This window comes from Protopterus annectens, chromosome 13.part0, assembly GCF_019279795.1.
Source record: "Protopterus annectens isolate FY-2018-M chromosome 13.part0, PAN1.0, whole genome shotgun sequence".
In the NCBI taxonomy this organism is placed as follows: Eukaryota; Metazoa; Chordata; order Ceratodontiformes; family Protopteridae; genus Protopterus; species Protopterus annectens.
In genome coordinates, this window is record NC_056747.1 from 304,061,715 (window position 1) to 304,080,559 (window position 18,845).

General features: G+C 42.4%; 1 protein-coding gene across 1 annotated transcript in view; it reads left to right on the forward strand.

Moving 5' to 3' along the window:
* The window catches only part of POLRMT (RNA polymerase mitochondrial), a 1,430,506-nt gene that overhangs the window by 1,392,203 nt on the left and 19,458 nt on the right, over window positions 1-18,845 (forward strand). The window contains exon 20 of the mRNA XM_044053892.1: window positions 16,929-16,999. Within this exon, the coding sequence (XP_043909827.1) occupies window positions 16,929-16,999 (71 nt within the window). The remainder of the gene's footprint in view (window positions 1-16,928; window positions 17,000-18,845) is intronic.

Sequence of the window (18,845 nt, forward strand, 5' to 3'; positions counted from 1 at the left end):
AATTCATGGAACCATCACCATCCTCCCCAGTGCTGTCAGCATTGGAGGATGTGTTTGACACAGCCTGAGGTTTCCCTAACAACCAACCTGCTGTCCCTGTAGAGCAGATATAAGAAAGTTCCTCATTCTTCATGTGTTTATATGCTAAACCTCAACCTAACCCAGAAGCTATAGTTTTAGGTAATTCAGCTACTTCTAAGCATTTTGATCTGATGCTATCTGTGTCATTATTCATCACAGATAGTTCTTGGATCTGACCTCTGATCAGAGCTGGCAACTGTCATACAGATCCAGAGCTCTAGCTCCTCCCTTTCCCTGCTGTCCTCTACTACTCATATCTCATTTGCCGCAGAAGCACTCTAATGGCATGATTATCAGATCTGTAGGTGTCTTTCAGATACATGCCTTCTTTTTGGGGTTACTTTTGAGCTTTTGGTGTTCTGCAGGTAGTTTTTGGTTAGGTTTTGTTAGTATAGCTGTATTTTCTCCCCTCTTGAATAATTACTTTAGTCAGCTCCTATCTCCCATTGTGTTTCCCGCCCTTTTTCCCTTGTGGGTTTCTTGTTTCGGTTGGTCAGTTAGTTAAAAAAAAAAGAAAAAGCTTTTTTAGTTAACTAGTAATTTTTTTGTTTAGTTAATGTTGATTAGTGTGTGTGCAGTTGTTAGCTTGTGCATGTGTATGCATGGAGAAACCCTCTAGATTTAAAAGATGCTTTATTCCGATTTGCACAAGGAGTGACTTTATTGTTTAGGAACAGTGCACCTGGAGTTTGAATGTGACATTTGTGCAGCATTCAAATCCAGGGCCCTTGTGGAGTGCTGTAATAAACTGCTCCTCAAGCTCATGGCTCAGGGCTGTCCTTTGCCCTTAGACTCCCCTTCCAAGACCTCTCAGAAGCCTAAAACGAGACCCCCTTTGTCTTCAGGGGGATCCTCCTCCTCCTCTTCTCACTGTAAGAAGCTGAGGCTCTTGGATTGCAGATCGTCAGATCCAAGCCCAGCCTGTTTGGCTCCGAATCTGAGATCCATCATTCCAAGAACCTCGGATCAGACTCTCGGATCCAAGACTTGCTTGGATCGAAGGTGTTTGGATCTAAGTGGACACAAGCCATTTCCGGATCCAACCAGCTTGACAGATCCTTCAGGCATTCCCTTCAAGCCTTCGGATCCAGCAGAACTGTCTGATCCTAGAACTGTCATGAGGTCTCTGTCCAGGTAGTCAGATCTGACTTTCAGAAGCAGATCCTCTTCTTGGCTCCACAGGGCTTGCAGGATCCAGTGTCAGATCTCCTGCTAGGTGAGGTCATTCCTCAGTTTCATCCAGGTCCTCCAGAAGACTCCTCTCCTTGGACATGGATAGGATAATGGGGAGCTTTCTCAAGGCACAAATCGAGTTGGGCTTGATTCTCTCCCATGCCCCACCGGCCAGGAGATCTTCCCCATCGACAATACTCCACTCTCCTCTTCCAGTACATCAGGGTTTGGAATGTCAGGACCAGGGAAATTCCAATGAGAGGCCGACTAGGTCGGGTATTCCTCCTTTCCCGACTCTGTCTGGGTCACTGGCTGGCTCTGTTCCTTTGCCTGCGGATCAGGGAGCGCGTCGCCTCTGAGGGATCAGCACGAGTTTGTTGGGGTTGGGTTCAAGCCCAAAATTTTTGGACCATTCCCTTCCTGTAGGGGCTTCAACATTGGATACCTCTGGGCTGATATCATCAGGGGATGTCGATGCTGTGTCTAGGTCACTTCTCGCTTCCCAGGTGGCCCTGGCCACGGGGGAAGGGAGAGGTGCTTTGTCGAGCCCATCGGCTTTCCAGGCAGTAGAGAGGACCTCCAGTTTGGCAGTTCTCTCCTCCTCCTCTAGATCCCTCCAGCCTTTCTTCAGTTTGGGTGCTGAGGCCTCATCATCCATCCAGGGTCAGCCCTCCCAAGAGCGCCTTCAGACAGGCACTGCCCCACTTGTGGTACCTGTCTCTTCTGTGTCCTCCACTGAGCCCACTGTGGAGGTGCCCCCTCGGAAGAGATTGTGCATGAGGAGGCACTTGGACTCCCTCAGAGAGTCCCTCATTGAGGACATGGACTTTGGGGAGGGAGACGGGTCCCCCAGACTCCCATCCAAGGATGTTTCATCTGAGAACATCCTTAAAGTCCTTAAGCAGAAGGGCATTTGGTCTTCGCCATCTACGGAGGTGTCTGTGTTCCTGGATGCCTTCTGAATGGGCCCATCTTTTGCCTGGGCTCCTGTCCTGCTGATGAGCTGGTGGATCTTATCACACCAGCAGGGCTTGGAAGGAACCAGACATAGAGGAACCAGTGCCTAAAAGTGCTGATAAATTCCTCAGAGCATCCAAAGACAGAACTAAAGTAATTCCTGTCGATGCTATGTTGGTGGCCGCTGCTACTAAGAAGGAGCTAGTGGAACAGATCTCCTCTGTACATCTTCTGAACAGGGAGTCCCGGAAGATAGACCATTTTGGGAAGTGGGTTTTTGCCTCAGCTATTTTTGGACTGAGAGCAACCAGTTATTTGGCCCATTTTACCCAAACGGATTTGGTTTCATTGCTGGCCACTTTCCTTACAGAGTTGTTGCTTCCTGAGAGTCTTAACCTAGTCTGTCCAAAGCTATTTACTGTCACTTCCATGGCTAATGCGTCAATGAGATTGATCTCCAGTTTGGTGAAGGCCACCTCTCGATCATCTGGCACATACATTGCAATTCGACGGCATGGCTGGCTTTATCTTTGTGGAGCCCTTCAAGGCATCCTTTACCAACTCCCCCCTTCAGTTCCACTTTGTTTGGTCCATCTGTTAAGGAAACCTTAAACCATAGTGAGCAGGAAGGTTAGACTCTTTCTGCTGTTGGGATCAAATTTTCTACTCCCCAACAGTCCTTCTTGAAGACTCAGAAAGGAAGTAAGAAGCTGTGGTTCTGGAGGAGTCCGTCTTCCTTTCAGAATGCTCACCAGGAAGCTTCTTCTGCATGCCAGGCAGGGGATTCATTGGCATAAGCCACCCTGCAGGCAGAGAGGGTCCACAGAACCAGGGCTCTTGGGTACCCTTCTCTGAGAAGCTCTTTCAGCATTCCTGAAGTGCTTGCCTGGCTGTCCTACCCTGGAGGCAGTCATGGGTCGACTCTCCCTGCACCAACTAGCCTGGACAAGTCTCATCTTCGATCAGTGGGTGGTAAGAATCTTTTCCAGGGGTTATTCTATTCCCATTTTCCAACCCTACTCCAGTTCGAAGAATTCTCCCAGATGTTCCACCCCACCAAAGGGAGTTAGCCTGCATGGAGGTGCAAGACCTTCTTCAAAAAAGAGTCATCCCAGAGGTCCCAACAGTACAACAAGGATCTGGAACTTACTCCCACTTCTTTTTGGTGCCAAAGAAGACTGGGGACCTGCATCCAATCCTGGACGTAGGCGAGCTAAATTTGTCTGTCAAGAAGTCCAAGTTCCAGATGGTCACTGTACAGTCAATTTTGCTCCTATTACACAAGGATGAATGGATGTGCTCTGTGGATCTCAAGGACACCCACTGTCACATAAAGATTGACAGATGCTCCAGGAGACACATATGCTTCCGAATAGGAGCCAATCATTACCAGTTCAGAGCCCTGCCCTTTGGACTCACCACAGCCCCTCCACCCCCACCCTGGGTGTTTATCAAATGCACGGCAGTGGTGGCAGCTCATCTCCAGCTGCAGGGTTTTCAGGTCTTTCCATACCTGGATGATTGGTTCCTCACAGGGCATCGACTATCATTGGCCAGCAAGTACACCCACAATCCTTTCCAGAATTTAGGCATCACTGTGAGTCTGCCCAAATCCAACCTTGTTCCTTGCCAGACTCTGGAGTTCATTGGGGTCAAGCTGGACACAGTATCGGAAATTGCAGCACTGCCTCCACGCTGGGTTCAACTCATTCAAAATCAGGTTTCTCTTGTGCTGGAACTACAACACCCCTCTTCTCATTTAATTCTCCGGGCATTAGGTTTGATGGCAGCAGGCATTCAGTTAGTTTCTCTCACTAGGTATCATATGTGGGTGCTACGATGGATCCTGGTAGTCCAGTGTTCCATTCTGGTTCAACCCATGTCCATGACAATAAAGTTGACTCAGGTATGCAGTAATCATCTCACATGGTGGCTTCAGTCTCAGGACCTATACCTAGGCAGGCCATTTTGTCTCCCCCCCACCCAAGGCCACACTGACCATGGAGGTTTCCCTGTTAGGGTGTGGGGGGGTGCACTTTCAGGGCGGGATAGTTCAAGGCACGTGGTCCCCTTAGAGACCAAATTGCACATAAATGTCATGGAGATGAAAGCAGTCCTTCTCACGTTGCAAGTCTTTCAGGAATGCCTCCCCCTAGGGACCATAGCAGTTCAGGCGGACAACATGGCAGTGGTGCGGTATATCAACAAGTGAGGGGGAGCATGGTTTTATCCTCTGTGCAGAGAGGCCATGAGAGTGTGGGAATGGGTGATATTTTCCAGGCAGTTTTGTGTTGCAACTCGTATACCCAGGAGTTCCAACATGTTGGCCGACAAACTCAGCAGGTCCATCTTGAGTCTCACGAGTGGTCCCTGACTCCATCAGTGGCAAGACAAATTTTTGACCATTGGAGGTCACCCATGCTGCAATCTTTTTGCCTCCCGGATCAACCAGAAATGCAGCAGTTAGTTCACCCTGATCCCCCCCGCCCCTTGGGGGAGTCACTTAGGGATGCTCTGCTTCATGATTGGCCTTCGGGTCTCCGTTATGCTTACCCTCCTATTCCTCTGTCCAAAGTCTTACAGAAAGCTCATTGCCTGAAGACCTCTCTCTTCCTGTTTTCCCCTTCTAGCCTCATCAGGCGTGGTTGTCCTTCCTAAGTTCTCATCTTTGGTATCCACCCTGGATACTAGATCCTGTTCCAGATCTCGATCTCATCTCTCATCCCTGGGGGCTTCCACTTCCCAATCTCTGGACCCTTCATCTAACCTTTCAGTTTCTCCACTTCCAGTAATCTTTTCACAGTCCAGGCTTCCTTCACTGGAGAAGAACATTATTTTGGCTTCTCAAAAACCTTGTACAAAGAAGGTACATTCCAGTAAATGGAAAAGGTTTTCCATTTGGGTCACACAATGAAATATGGATCCTTTTTCAGCCCCTGCCCCTGATATTTTGCTCTTCTTATCTTCACTTTTTCAGGATGGGATGTGTTTTTCTACCATTAAACTCCAATTGGCTGCCATCTCAAACTTCCATGTCAGTGATGAGCCTACCTTTTCTGAAAGGAGATTTTATTCCTTGGCCACCTATTAAAGATCCATCTCCATCATGGGTTTTGACCTTGGCGCTGCAGTCCCTGATGCAAAACTCTTTTGAACCAGCTGGCTCTTGTAACATTAAATTTCTCTCCTGGAAGTAGGCATTTTTAATAGCCATTACCTCTGCCAAAATGGTTTGGGAACATAAGTCACTGTTCTTGATCTTTGATAAGGATAGGATGTCTCTTAGAACAAATCCTTCCTTTCTTCATAAAGTAGCCTCTGAAACTAATCTTAACCAGTCTATTCAGCTACCAGCATTCTGCCCCAACTGTTGTAATAAAGGTGAGTATATCTTGCATAGTCTTGACGTCCACAGGCAATTATGATTTTATATAAAAAGGACTGAGAAATTTAGGAAGTCAAATCAACTCTTTGTGACCTTCTCTCAAAATAGAAAAGGTCAGGCAGTTTCCAAAGTGACCATTTCTAGGTGGATCGCTTGTTGCATTTCTTATATTTATGAGAGTAGGAAATTGAAATTATCCAGACTGGTGAAGGCCCACTCCACCAGGTCCATTGCAACATCATCTGCATTTTTGGATAGACTTTCCCTGATGAGATTTGTGCTGCTGCGACTTCGTCCACTCCTCACACTTTCATTTCACACTACAAATTTGATTTAGTATCCAGGAAAAGGGCTTCCTTTGGTTCCTCTGTGTTCTGGCATATCCTTCCTTTAGGCCACCCAGGGCAAGTAGAAGCTCTGGGCTCTGACCCATTTGTGATAAATAATGACATGGATAGCATCAGATAGAGTTATGTACTTAACGTAACTTGGCATCTGTGGTATCCAGTGTTGTTATTCATTACATTCCCGTCCTCCTCCCCCCTTCCTTCTGGGGGTCCTGGTGAGCTGGAATGGCTGATATGTTGGAATATTTTTGTCTTCACACAAATCCTGTGCACTTCCATTGCCTTAGCAAACTCGATCTGTGGAGCAGAGGATAGCAAGGAATTATGGGAAGGGGAGGAGCTAGAGCTCTGGATCTGTCTGATGGTTGCCGGCTCGCATCCAAAACCCATCTGTGATGAATAATGACACTGAATAGCACAGATGTCAAGTTATGGTAAGTACATAACTCTTTTTAATTCTAATCCTTTTCTTTCAGAGAAGGGTGGTAGAGCTATTGATAAGCTTGAGAAAAAAGTATATGTTTTTGCAACTTTGATTTTTAGAATTCTGAATTATCAGGCTTGTCTGTTAAAGTTTACACTGACTAATTGTGAAGGTATGAGGAATGTTTTAGCTACAGTTTCATCTTGTGAGGAGAAATCTGCTTTGTGTAGTCTAGTTTCTTCTGTTCCTCGAGTCACTACTACTTGTTTGAAATGGGTTACGAGTCTGTAGATACTGCTTCCAAGGCTATTGCTACTGGTGCAGTTTTGAGGAGGTCGGCCTGATTGCATTCTAAGAATCTCCCAGATGATGTCAAACTGAAATTTTGAATTCTCTTTTGGATAGAGATTTAATTTTGGGGCCCTCTGCTGCCATAGTTATCAAAAAGCTTGATGAGAGAGACAAGGTGTTTCAGGAAATTTCTCAGCCCTCCTGTGACTTTTCTAAGGGATTTTCTGCTCCCTTGTCCAGCTTTGGCAAGAAACTAAATACTCTTAGAAGAATGCTGGTAAGCAGATGTTTAAAAAGCAGTGACATGGAGATTCCAAAAATAAAGCTGCCCCCCTCAACAAAGGACAGTCAAATAAGGCATAATAACTATTTAAGGGACTTTGTGTACCCCAAACCCCCACCAGCACTGTGGCAGTCCATTACCCCTTTCAGAAAGTCTGAATCTCCATTTCTCCCTCTCTTTGGCAACATAGAAGGAAATTTTTCCTTTTCAGAGGATTTCTCCTCATCTGCCAGACCAAACTCTTCTCTGCCCTCCTGTCCTACAATTATGTGCTGTCTTAGGGAACGATAGAAGCAGTTCCTCCTTCCCAGATGGGAAAATCATTTTATGCATAGTTCCAAAAGAAAGAAAATTCCTGGAGAACAGTTACGGACCTTTCTTTGTTGAATCAGTATGTGATAGTGCCCAAGTTCAAAATGCTTTCACGTCTCTTCCTCCTTTGAGGTTTTTTTAGTAACATTAGATTTAAAAGATGAATACTATTACATTCCTGTTCATCCAGATTTCAAACTTTTCTTAAAGTTGTGTGTCTGGATCACATTATCAGTTCTTGCTTTGTCCTGTGGGCTATCCACAGCTTCAAGAGTGTTCACAGTATGTCTAGCTGTTGCCATAGCTCATTGCAGGCTATTAGGTATCCTCATTTGTCCATGTTTAGACTGTTTGCTTACCTTTACACTGTCTATTTCAAACTGTCAGGAATCTCTCACTTGGGTAAGAGATCTCCTACTGGTGGAATTCCAAGAGAGCATTCAAAAGTGTGTTTTGACTCCATCATTCAAGATTGTGTTTCTGGGGTGCCTGCTAGACACCTCAGTACAAAGAGCTCTTCTTCCACAGAAATAAAAATAGATCTATGTTTAGACCTGTTCAAGGGTTATCCACTCAGACCTCTGCCATTGCGAGGAAATAACCTCAGGGTTCTGGGTCTCATGGTATCCATCCATAATTGTCATGATACCTCCTGCAAGACTGCACATGAAAAAGATACAGTGGTATCTGAAGTCTCTCTGGTCCCTGCATAAACATCCATTGTCTTTTCAAATTCCAGTTATGAGATTTGAGAAAGGAGAAATTACTTGGTGAAGGCATCAGATATTCATGAATCCAGGTCTGCCATTTTCCCTTCCTGCTCCAGTCAGTCAGTCAAAACATATGCCTCAGACTTCACATGGGGAGCAGTGCCAAGGGAAATAAACGTACAAGGTCTTTAGGGCAAGAAAGAAAGACAAAACCACTTAAACATAACAGAGATGCTAGCTCTTATAAAGGATGCCAACTCCCTGAATCATCTGTGGTCTCCAGGACCTTCTGAAGTGATTGCAGAAAATACCACAGTGATGTGGTAGATAAACCAGGAATAATTAGATCTTACTCCCACAACAGACTAACCATGTCAGGATGGAATATAGCTTTACAGCATAATCTCACTCTACAAACATTTTGCATTCTTTTAGCAAAATTGTGACAGGCAAGATGAGCAGGACAAAGACAGACCCTCTTGAGGGGAAGCTAGATAACGGTGTCTTACAAGATTTTATCCATCTGTGGGGATTCCTTGGGTAGACTTTTTTGCCTCTTCTCTAGACAATCAAATGGCAAAATTCTTTTACAGGACTTCATGCAAGAAGGCATGGAAGATGAATGCCTTTTATTTAACTTGTACAGGAATATTCCTTTATGTTTTTCCACCAGTAACCAAGGTATTTCTGACGATTTAGAAGGAATCTTCAAATATGATTGGGGTGACTCCCTTTTGGCCCAGACAGCAGTGGTTCTTCCATCTTTTGAAATTGGCCAGGGGCAGTTACTACAAGCTTCCTCACAGACTGTACTTACTAACACAAAAACAGGGATGTTTGATACATAACCAGACCCAAACAACTTTAATTTGGGTGATATTGTCTTAATACCTTTTTGGCACCTATTTTCAAAGGATGTGCAGCATGTATTAATAGAGGCAAGAAAACCTGCTACTCAAAAAATATATAAACAAATGGAAAATATTTTCTAGTTGGTACCAGCAGAATACAGTACTGACTCAGGGTTAGTGTTTCTCTGGTTTTACAATATTTGTGTGAGTTATCATCTTTATGGTCGGTCTTATTCCTTTGCCAAGGTTCATTTGTCGGCCATTTCAGCATATCTGCCATGGATCCCACTCTTTCAATGCATTTTTTTGAAAGGGGTGCTACATAAGAGTCTTCCAGAAAACCGATGATTCCTCCTTGAGATCTTAATTTTGTATTAAAGAATCTAACGCTCCATTGGAACCAGCTCAAATGGCTGATTTGAGGTACTTAACATGGAAAATAGTCTTGCTGATTGCACTGACCCCTGCAAGAAGAGTATATTTGCAAGCTCTTATGGTGGGTCAGCCTTAAATTATTTTCACAGAGACAGTGTTTCTTTGAGAACTGATCCTTCTTTTTTATCTAAAGTGGTATCTGAGTTTAGTTTAAGCCAAACTTATCCATCTCCCTGCTTCCTTTCCAGAACCTAAAATGAAGGAGAAAGCATACCTCATACATTGAATGTCCACAGACAACTCTGGTACTATTTTGACAGAAGAAAATCTTTCCAAACTTCCAATCAGCTGTTCTTTTCTTGACAAGGTTAGAAGAAGGGACAATCTTTGTCAAAGCAGACTGTTTCCAAATAGTTTTTGCAGGCACTTACCTTTTGTTATTCCCTCCAAAACAGAGCTATTCCAGACAGGGTCAAGGCACACACTACCAGGGCCTTGGATTTATAAGTGGCTCTTTTGGAAAGTGCGACTCTCCAAATATTCTTGAAGCAGCAGCTTGTCTGCTGTATACTAGGACAGGATTTCCTGGGATCATTCTCCAGAGGCCCCTTGACCCATCCCCTTCTACCTCCCAGTTATTGTAAGCTGTGATAATCTACCCCTGTAGTATAAGATACTTTAGCAGTGATCAATATGAATAATATGGTTGAGTATATTCACTGTTGCAGTACCAGTTCCCTCCATCAGAGCTCCTCTCATCTTTATTCTCCCTATGGTTGGTGTGGGTACCCAGGTTACTCTTCTGTCCCCCTCTCCTATGAATCAAATTTCTCTCCTCAAAGACATGAGCTGTATCTTCGGGAACAGACTTGGTGGGGGCTGTGATTATTTTTTCCCACCTACGTTAGGTCATCCTTGAGTGTGTCATAATTTGGCCACAACAGTTACACTGAGTAGGGGCAGTAGGTGTTATCCAGTGGATTTTGAGCCTGCTGAGCCAAAGCTGTCACATTGCGTCTCACACTGTCAGCCAAGGGGAACTTGGCTTGTGGAAGCACACTTCTTAAGAGATAACAATGATGGAATTCAGATGAGCTATTGGGGGGTGCTTCCAGGTGGGAGAGAGTAATCTACTGCTCTAGGGACATCAAGTTGGTCCACTCCCCAACAGCCCAATCTTGCTGGAGAGTGGCCAGCCAATTGGGATTCTTGGGTTAAAATGAATTTGTGGAGCCATAGGGTTCTCATTTAGCTTGCGAATGCCCATCCAGCTACCATACCCTTGGAACTAATGGTCTGATTGTGTGCTGGCTGGTAGTAGAGACATCAACCAAGGTCCCTGGGGGAGAAAAAAAGGGAAGGAAGATGTCGCTGTCGTACTGTGGACACAATCGAAGAGTCTTCATGGGTTCTTTTTAAGCAGCTTTATTTTATACAAAGACATCACAATAGAAGTTTACTGACTTTAACCTAAGTAACTTATGTACAAACTAACTGCTGTAATCACACATGCTTAGTCTCTGGCTGCAGTCTCAAAACAGCACTAGGAATGGCATGTGCTTGATATTTGTACATGCACTCTGTCTTTGACATGCTGCTTAAAGATACAGCACATAGCACATGCTCTCTAATCTACGTCCTCCCTCTTGAAAAACAATACATGCAGTGTTATGGATATTTTGACATGCAGATATCACAAGACAGTTATCAGTCATGCATTAATATGGGATATAATACATATATACACAGTTAAGTCCATGTTGCTACATATTTCACACTGGGCTTAGACACTCGTCCATAACGTGATATAAAATTGGGATTTAACTACTGGAGCTGTTTCTGAAAAATGTCTGATCTGTGATTTACTTGGAACATCTTCAGGGATGGAATCAGAGGTTAGGATCACCCTCTGGGATGGAAACAATAGTTGTCTGTCTCTGAGATTGAGTCTAAGTCACTGTAACAGTGTTATGATGATAATTCTGGTACAGGTAACAGATATTTATGGTTTTGCCTGTACTGCATACCTTCTGAGTCTTTAAGCTAGGATCTCAGTGCAGGATATTTGCCAAGAACTTGCCCTATACGGTCGAAACCTTTTTCTCTTTGAAGTCTAACTGTTTCTCCTCCTCTTAATGGAGAAAGAAGTTTGCTTGACTTGTCATATAATGACTTTTAGATTGAACGTTTCTTAAATAATTGACCCTGATGGTCTTATTATTCTTGGCTTTAGTAGATTGATAGGAATAGGTAGCATGGTTCTTGTTTGCCTGAAAAGAAGTCATTGAGCTAGAGCTCCAAGAACATTATCATGAGGTACGTTCCTAAGGTTAAGCAGATTTAAGAAAATGCCTGAATTGTCATGTCTTCACCTTTCAAGTAGCTGTTTAGCACTTTGCACAGCTCACTCAGCCAGGCATTCAACTGAGAACTCACAGGACTGCTGGTAATGTGTAGAAAGTCCCACTCTCTTGCAAATTTCTGAAACAACTGTCAAGTAAATTGAGTACCATTGTCAAAAATAACTTTGTGCGGACTACCATGGACTGAGAAATGACTTTTCAGTTTAACGATAACAGTAGTAGATGTTAGATTAGGTAGTAGATCAATCTCAAATAATTTCGAATAAGAGTCTACCAATACCAGGTAGTACTGATTGTTCCACTCAAAGATATCAGTGGCTCCTGTCAACCAAGGTAGTTCAGGAACTGAATGTAGCTGAAACGGTTCTCTTTGCATGTGTTGTGTAATACTTTTGCACACTGAACAAGAAGAAAGCACTTTATCAATATCTTTCAGTAACGAAGGCCAAAATACTAATTCTCTCACTCGCCTCTTAGTGGAAGTGGAACCTGGGTGACCACGATGCAAAATCTGGATGGACACGTTGTAAGGAAGCAGGAACAACAATTTTAGGACCTTTGAAAATAATGTCATCTTCTATCAATATTTCATCTCTGTAGGGAAAATAGGTTTGCAGTATAACTGGTACACTTGATTGCTTTGATGCCCATCCAGCATTAAGGTAGTGATTGAGCTTTTGCAAAATCGAGTCAGTCTTAGAGTGATTTCTCAACTCATCAAGCCTAGTGGTAAAAAAATTACACACTGCCATCACATGAAAGTTGTCTGTGTCAAGCTATTCCATTGTATTCCTGGGTGAGCTGGATAAGGTATCAGCCCAATAGAGTAGTTTACCTTTCGTATGGACCATTTTAAAGTTGTACTTTTGCAATTGAAGCATCATTCTTTGTAACCTTGCTGGAGCTGAATGCATAGGCTCCTTTAGAATAGTAACTAGACGTTGGTGGTCAGTCTCAATCTGAATATCTTGACCATAAATATAATCATGAAACTTGGAACATGCAAGTACTATTTCCAAAAGTTCTTTCTCAATTTGAGCATACTGCATCTCAGTTTGGGTAAGTGTTCTAGATGCATAAGCTACTGGTCTGCCCTCTTGAAGTATAACTGCTCCTAGACCAAATTTTGAAGCATCACAGGAAAGAGTAACTGGTTTGTTCACATCATAGTATCTCAATGTAGGTGGGGGTGGCAGTTTTCTGCTTGAGGTCATCAAATGCCTTCTGGTGTTGTTCTAACCATGACCATGCAACATTTTTGCATGTTAACTCTCTTAAAGGTGCTGTCAACTCACTGAAGTCTAGTATAAACTTGCCTATGTAATTGACCATGCCTAAAAAAGCTCTGTAGTTCTTAAACATTGTCTGGTGCTGACATCTCAAGAATTGTTGCTTGTTTGGTCAGGTCTCGGCTCAAGCTAGTACTGGTAAACAAATGACCTACATATGTAACTTCTGGGAGTCTGAATTTGCACTTCAGAGGATTAAGCTTCAAGTTCACTCCTCATGCTCATTTGGAACTTTCTTTAGGTTGTTGTCATGCTCTGATTCACCATTGCCTCTAACCAATAAATCATATACTATTATGACACAAGGATAACCCGAAAAAAATTGCTCCATTGCACGCATGAAGACTTCACTTGCAGAATTTATTCCATATGGCATCCTCAGACATCTGTATCTGCCAAACGGAGTACCAAAAGTGGTTAGTAATGAGGATTTGTGATAACGCATCATTTGGCAAAGTGAAATCTTTGCATCCAAAACAGAAAAAACAGTGGCACTTGGTATTAGAGTTGTGACCTCTTCGACTGTGCGCATTGGATGATATATGGTCTCTTCAATGCTTTGCTCAAATCTCTTGGGTTAATGCATATTCTGATTTCGTCTGAGCCTTTTTTGTGAGCTAGTACCACAGACGATACCCATTAAGTTGGTTCTGTAACTGGACAAATTACACCTTGCTGCACCATTTTGTCCAACTGAGCCTTAACTTTGTCTTGCATAGCTATCAGAACTCTTCTTGCTGGTCTGACTACTGAAGTGACCTCTGGGTGTAACTTCGTGGAATACACTAGTGGAAGTCTGCCCAACCTATTATCGAAAACATCAGCATATTCTGAGAAAATGGCTTCTGAAAAATTAGAACTAGGAGATGCACTTATGTGATGAACTTCGTTGGTAAAAGAAAGCAGATTCATTCTCAAACTATCTTTGAGACCCAGCATACTGTACTGGTGTTCTGACTACATAGAATAATAAGTCGTAGCAGTTCTTGGCCAAATAACATGAAAGCATCACTGAGCCTTCAGTTTAAATCTCTTCACCTCCATAAGCAACAAGTTTCGCACTGCTGGTCACATTGAGTTGCTCATTAGTTCTCACTTAAGCAAATGTGTCTGCTGATATAACATTACACTTTGAACCAGTGTCTACTTTAAGCTCTGTGGATTTACCATTGATGCGGACTGTAAAGAACACTTTGCATTTTGTCAGTAAATTCACTGCACCAACCTTTCACCAATTACTGACACACCATCCACATAGAAAGCTGACTGCTACATCTCCACTTGATCAGCCTGCTTTTTTGTGACCTTTCTTTACTACTGTGCGATGTTTACCTGATTTGCAAACTTTTTGGAAATGGTTCCATTTTTTACACTTGTGACATTGCTGACCAAATGCTAAGCATTTTTCTCTTTTAGTCTCATGATTTGCACCACAGTTGCAACAGTAAACAATAAAGCTGGACTTGGGTTTTGCTGATTCATGCTTATACTGTACTGAGCATGCTCCTTTACCTGAACTGGTCTTAGAACTTGCTGGAAAACTAGGTAGTTTTCCTGATGAGCCAGCAGGGTTGTGGCTGCCATGTGCTTAATAGGCCTAATTCTGTTTGCCACATGTTCCATGCTGTCTGCATTTGCTCTGGATCCTGCTGAAACCATGCTCCCGTCACTTGTCAATATACTTGTGTGTCTTTCTTTCACTTCATGGATGTGGCAAATCTGTATGGCTTTACATAGCATTAAATCACTATCACAAAGCAAAATCTTTCTCACTGCAGCACTATTAATACCACACAAGAGCCTGTCCTTTATCAGCTCATCTTTGAAGTCACCAAACCGACACCTTTTAGCCTTGTTTCTCAGATCAGTTGTATAAGCTGCAAAACTTTCCCCTGGTTTCTGATCTGTCGTGTAAAACAAATGCCTCTCTAATATTTGTCTGGGGGTTACACATTTCTCTGAACTTGCACTTCAAACTCTCGGGGTCTTCCCTTGACTGAGCCTCTGCAACAGTACAGCGATTTTCACCTTCTCGTTCATATACTGCTGGTGCATACACAATTGAACGCTCTCTTTCTCTGGCCTCTGACCCAGCTAGGTTTAGCAAATTGAATGCCTTGGTGCGTGCATCTTTATTTGAATAAGCTGCTTGTATAAAAATATTGTACTCTTGCTCAAATAGTCTCCCAATTCTCTGCAACATTCTGATCAAATGCAAGTGGTAAGGGCTTTCGAAATCCATCTGCCTTATTAACACATACAATTGAAGGGTTTTGCAAATAAGCACAAACACATACACATATACCGGAAATTTATGCCAGTACTTGTAACTTTGCTCAGTACCACAACAAGCCTCTGTATAACTGAACTTTGCAAAGCAAGTTATCTCTGGTACGGTAATATTCTTGAAATTACTGTTTACTGTATTGCACAAAATCACCTGTAATCAGTATAAGAAACATGGCAGATAACTGCACAATGCAAGCCTCTGTTTAATTGGACTTTGTGAAATATGTTTCTTGGGCAGCATAATACTTTTGAACTTGCTGTATTGCTAAAGTCAATTGTCATAATTTTAAGAAGCACTTCAAATACCCGTGCGATGTGACTGAACTGGGCAGGAGAAGCTCAGAGTCAGTAATATTTCAAAGTAATGGCACTTTGCAAATAAACAGTACACAACACACTGAAACTTCCCCAAAATGGCGGTACCTTTCTAGGCAATTCTCTACAGTATAGGGAACACTGTGTAATGGCTGCACTTTGCAGATAGACACATCCAGCACAAGAACTTTTCAAAATGGCTATACTTTGACTGCACGTCACAAAATAGTTGCACTTGGTATACAAATAACTCTTTGAAATACTTGCACATTAATAAACGCACACTGTAAGCACTTTTACACACTTGGAGATACTTTAAATAACTTTAGTTATGTATGCCCTTAATATAGTACGAAGTCATAGTCATGACAAAAAACATGCAGTTGCCTTGCTTTATTTATGCTTAGTATGCTTCTTTTTGTCCTTATTGTATTTGTTTTTCTCATTTAATCTTTTTTCATGCCCATTGTACTTTTCTTGTGCTCGTTTTACTCTAAACATGTCTGTTTTGCCTTTATCCATACACGTTTTACTTTTCTGTTAATTGTTTCGTCAAATACCTTTAATTTAAACATTTCCCTTAGTTAATAAGCCTTTTGTGCCTCCTATTTGTTTAATAATGCATTTTGTGCTCTTGTAATACCTTTTCTGTTTGTTTGTTTTTTTTGTTTTTTTATGAAACAAGTAGTCTGTACGTATTCTAATTACCTTTGCTTCTTTTCTGGTTCTTTTTTGTGCTTGTTTCTCTTAGTTTACCTTCACTGTCATCTCTGCACCACATGGCTCCGAATCTTATTCTCTACCATCCCTGTTCTGACACCTTGTCGCTCTCCTACTTTGGACACAATAGAAGAGTCTCTATGGGTTATTTTAACACATCACGACAGAATATTACTGACTTTAACTTAAGCAACCTATATGCAAACTGACTGCTGTAATCACACATGCTTGCTCTCTGGCTGCACTCTCAAAACGACACTAGGAATGGCATGTGCTTGATATTTATACGTGCACTCTCAGTCTTTGACATGCTACTTAAAGATACAGTACATAGCACGTGCTCTCTGATCTGCAGAAGACTTCTCTGTGGATGGAGCCTATGCACGTCACTAAAACCACAAAAGTTACATAATGAGCAAGCAAATAAAAGCATACTGTGAAACTAAATATTTCCACTCACTCAGTGTACTCTTAGTGCAAGTTGTGATTCTTATTATAGGCATAGGAACCTTAAAGATTCTTTGACTTTGGTGGATCTTCAAAGACTTAATACAGAAGGAAAGAGCTGATTGATATTGGCAACTTGTAAACATAAGTATGAAGTTTAGTGTCGTACAGAAGCAGCCAATCCCTCATTGATAGTCACACAGGCGTTGTAGTGTTGCAGCTGACTTTTTCTTTCACTTGTTAGATTATTTATGTTTAACAGTTTAGATAGGAAAGAACATTTGTTGACATTTTTGTCTTTCTTTCTTTTTATCAGTCATCCCAAAAGTAAGAAGTTCATGGAATTCCAGAGAATGTTGGAGTTGTTTTCAAAGGTTCCACAGACAGGTATGTGCTGGCCCTTCATATTGATTACTACATTTATCTGGTGGGGAATTCTATAATGCAGACTGCAATTTCTGTTGACTGGGATGGGAATACTGATATTCCAAAATGGACTAGCTAGTTACCTTAAGAAAACTTAGTCGTTGTCATGGTAGAGAGTTTTTGATTGTTCTTATCCCCTTTCTTTCTGCATTTTATATCTTGAAAGTAATCATAGAGCTTTTTATTTATGTCTTGTCATAAACCTAACTCATTTTAGTATGAAGCAACCCTGTGGAACAGAAGTACTCCAGTAATGAATTTAAGTTTAGGTTCATTCCAGACTGATAATATACTACAGCTAAGTATGAAGACAGCTGTACATGCCGTGACCTCAGTCACATCATGTGGTGAATCCTGCAGTGTTATTTAGGCAGTGCACAAATAAGTGGAATGCTTTATTCCTAGGTCTATAGGTGTTTACTAGGCTGATAACCACAAGGGCCTTTTTAAGCTTAGCCATGTACCCCAAATATCAGACAAGTTCTGGTACCCTTGATAAGTGTAAGCAGGGCCTTGGGAGATGAAACATTTACAAACAGGGTCCTGGTAGATGAACCATTTACAAGTTACCTGTGTCCATTAGAGACATAGGTGCCAAACAAGGGATGAATTTCTTATTCCCCTTGCAGTTGTCCAAGTTGCACTTGAATTGGGTTAGGGAGGAACTCTGCTTCACATGGATGGGGAGCCTGTTCCAGAGAAGGGAAGTCTTTGGGATACATACGTGTCTCTTAGCAGGTCCTGTTTATATCGCAGGCAAAGTTTTCTTTAGAAAGGGTAATTCTGGTGCTGTTGTATTGTGGATTTGCAGGAGGTCCATCAGAGTGGGGTCTGACACTGCCCTGTATGGCAGGCATAGCTCTCCCTTCAACAGCCTGTAGGAGAAAGAATACATGGATAGGGTCTTGAGGTGGTCTGCATAGGACATTTTACTTATTCTGTGTATTCTTTTAGTGAGGAGCCTTTGCGTATGTTCCAGTTGTTGGATATGCCTGGTTAGTTACATACCAAAGGGGGTGTTCTACTCAATAATAGGTTTGATGAATGCCAAATACAGTAGAACAATGACTTCCTTTGACCTAGATGCCGTTCCTTTGTTAATTGGTTGCGCAACATAGGGTGATTTCCTCATTACTGTAGACACATGATGGTCAAAGGCTAGATTACTGTCTGTGTGTGCCCATAAGTCACTGACTACTGGGTCAACTCTTAAGGGGAGTGTTGTCTAACTATATAATTATTGATCATTTGCATGATAATTATTTCTGTGGCTTTGCATGTAAGGCTAGTGAGACTTATGGGTCCGTAGTTTCCAAGGTCTGCAGATGGCTAACCTTTTTGCAGAGGGATGACTATTGCTGTTCTCCATTCATGAGGCACGATCCCTGTTTGAAGGTTACAGTTAAATAGCGATTCCAGAGGTGTTTGATAGGTCATGTTTCGTGCTGTTTAGAAGGCATCCTGGGATATTGTTTGGGCCCATTGATGCAGTATTTTCGGCCTTAGAGAGAGCATTAAGAACCTGTTGCCTATTGATAGCAGGGTTAGTTATATTTGATGGCATTTCCTGAGGGACGGTTGAGAGGGAGAGAGGGGTAAAGTTGGAACTGAACTTGTCTGCTAGTAGGTTTGCTCTATATCCTGGCTCAGTGTAGGTGGCTCCTTTTACAATGAGCTCTACACACAATTGTGTATTGCCTTTGACATTGCGGACATAGCTAAAGAATGCCTTTTCGTTGTCCTTGGCCTGAGAAGCCAAATTTACCTCAAATTTGGCTTTGGTAGATTTTATTTGTCCTCTGCGTTG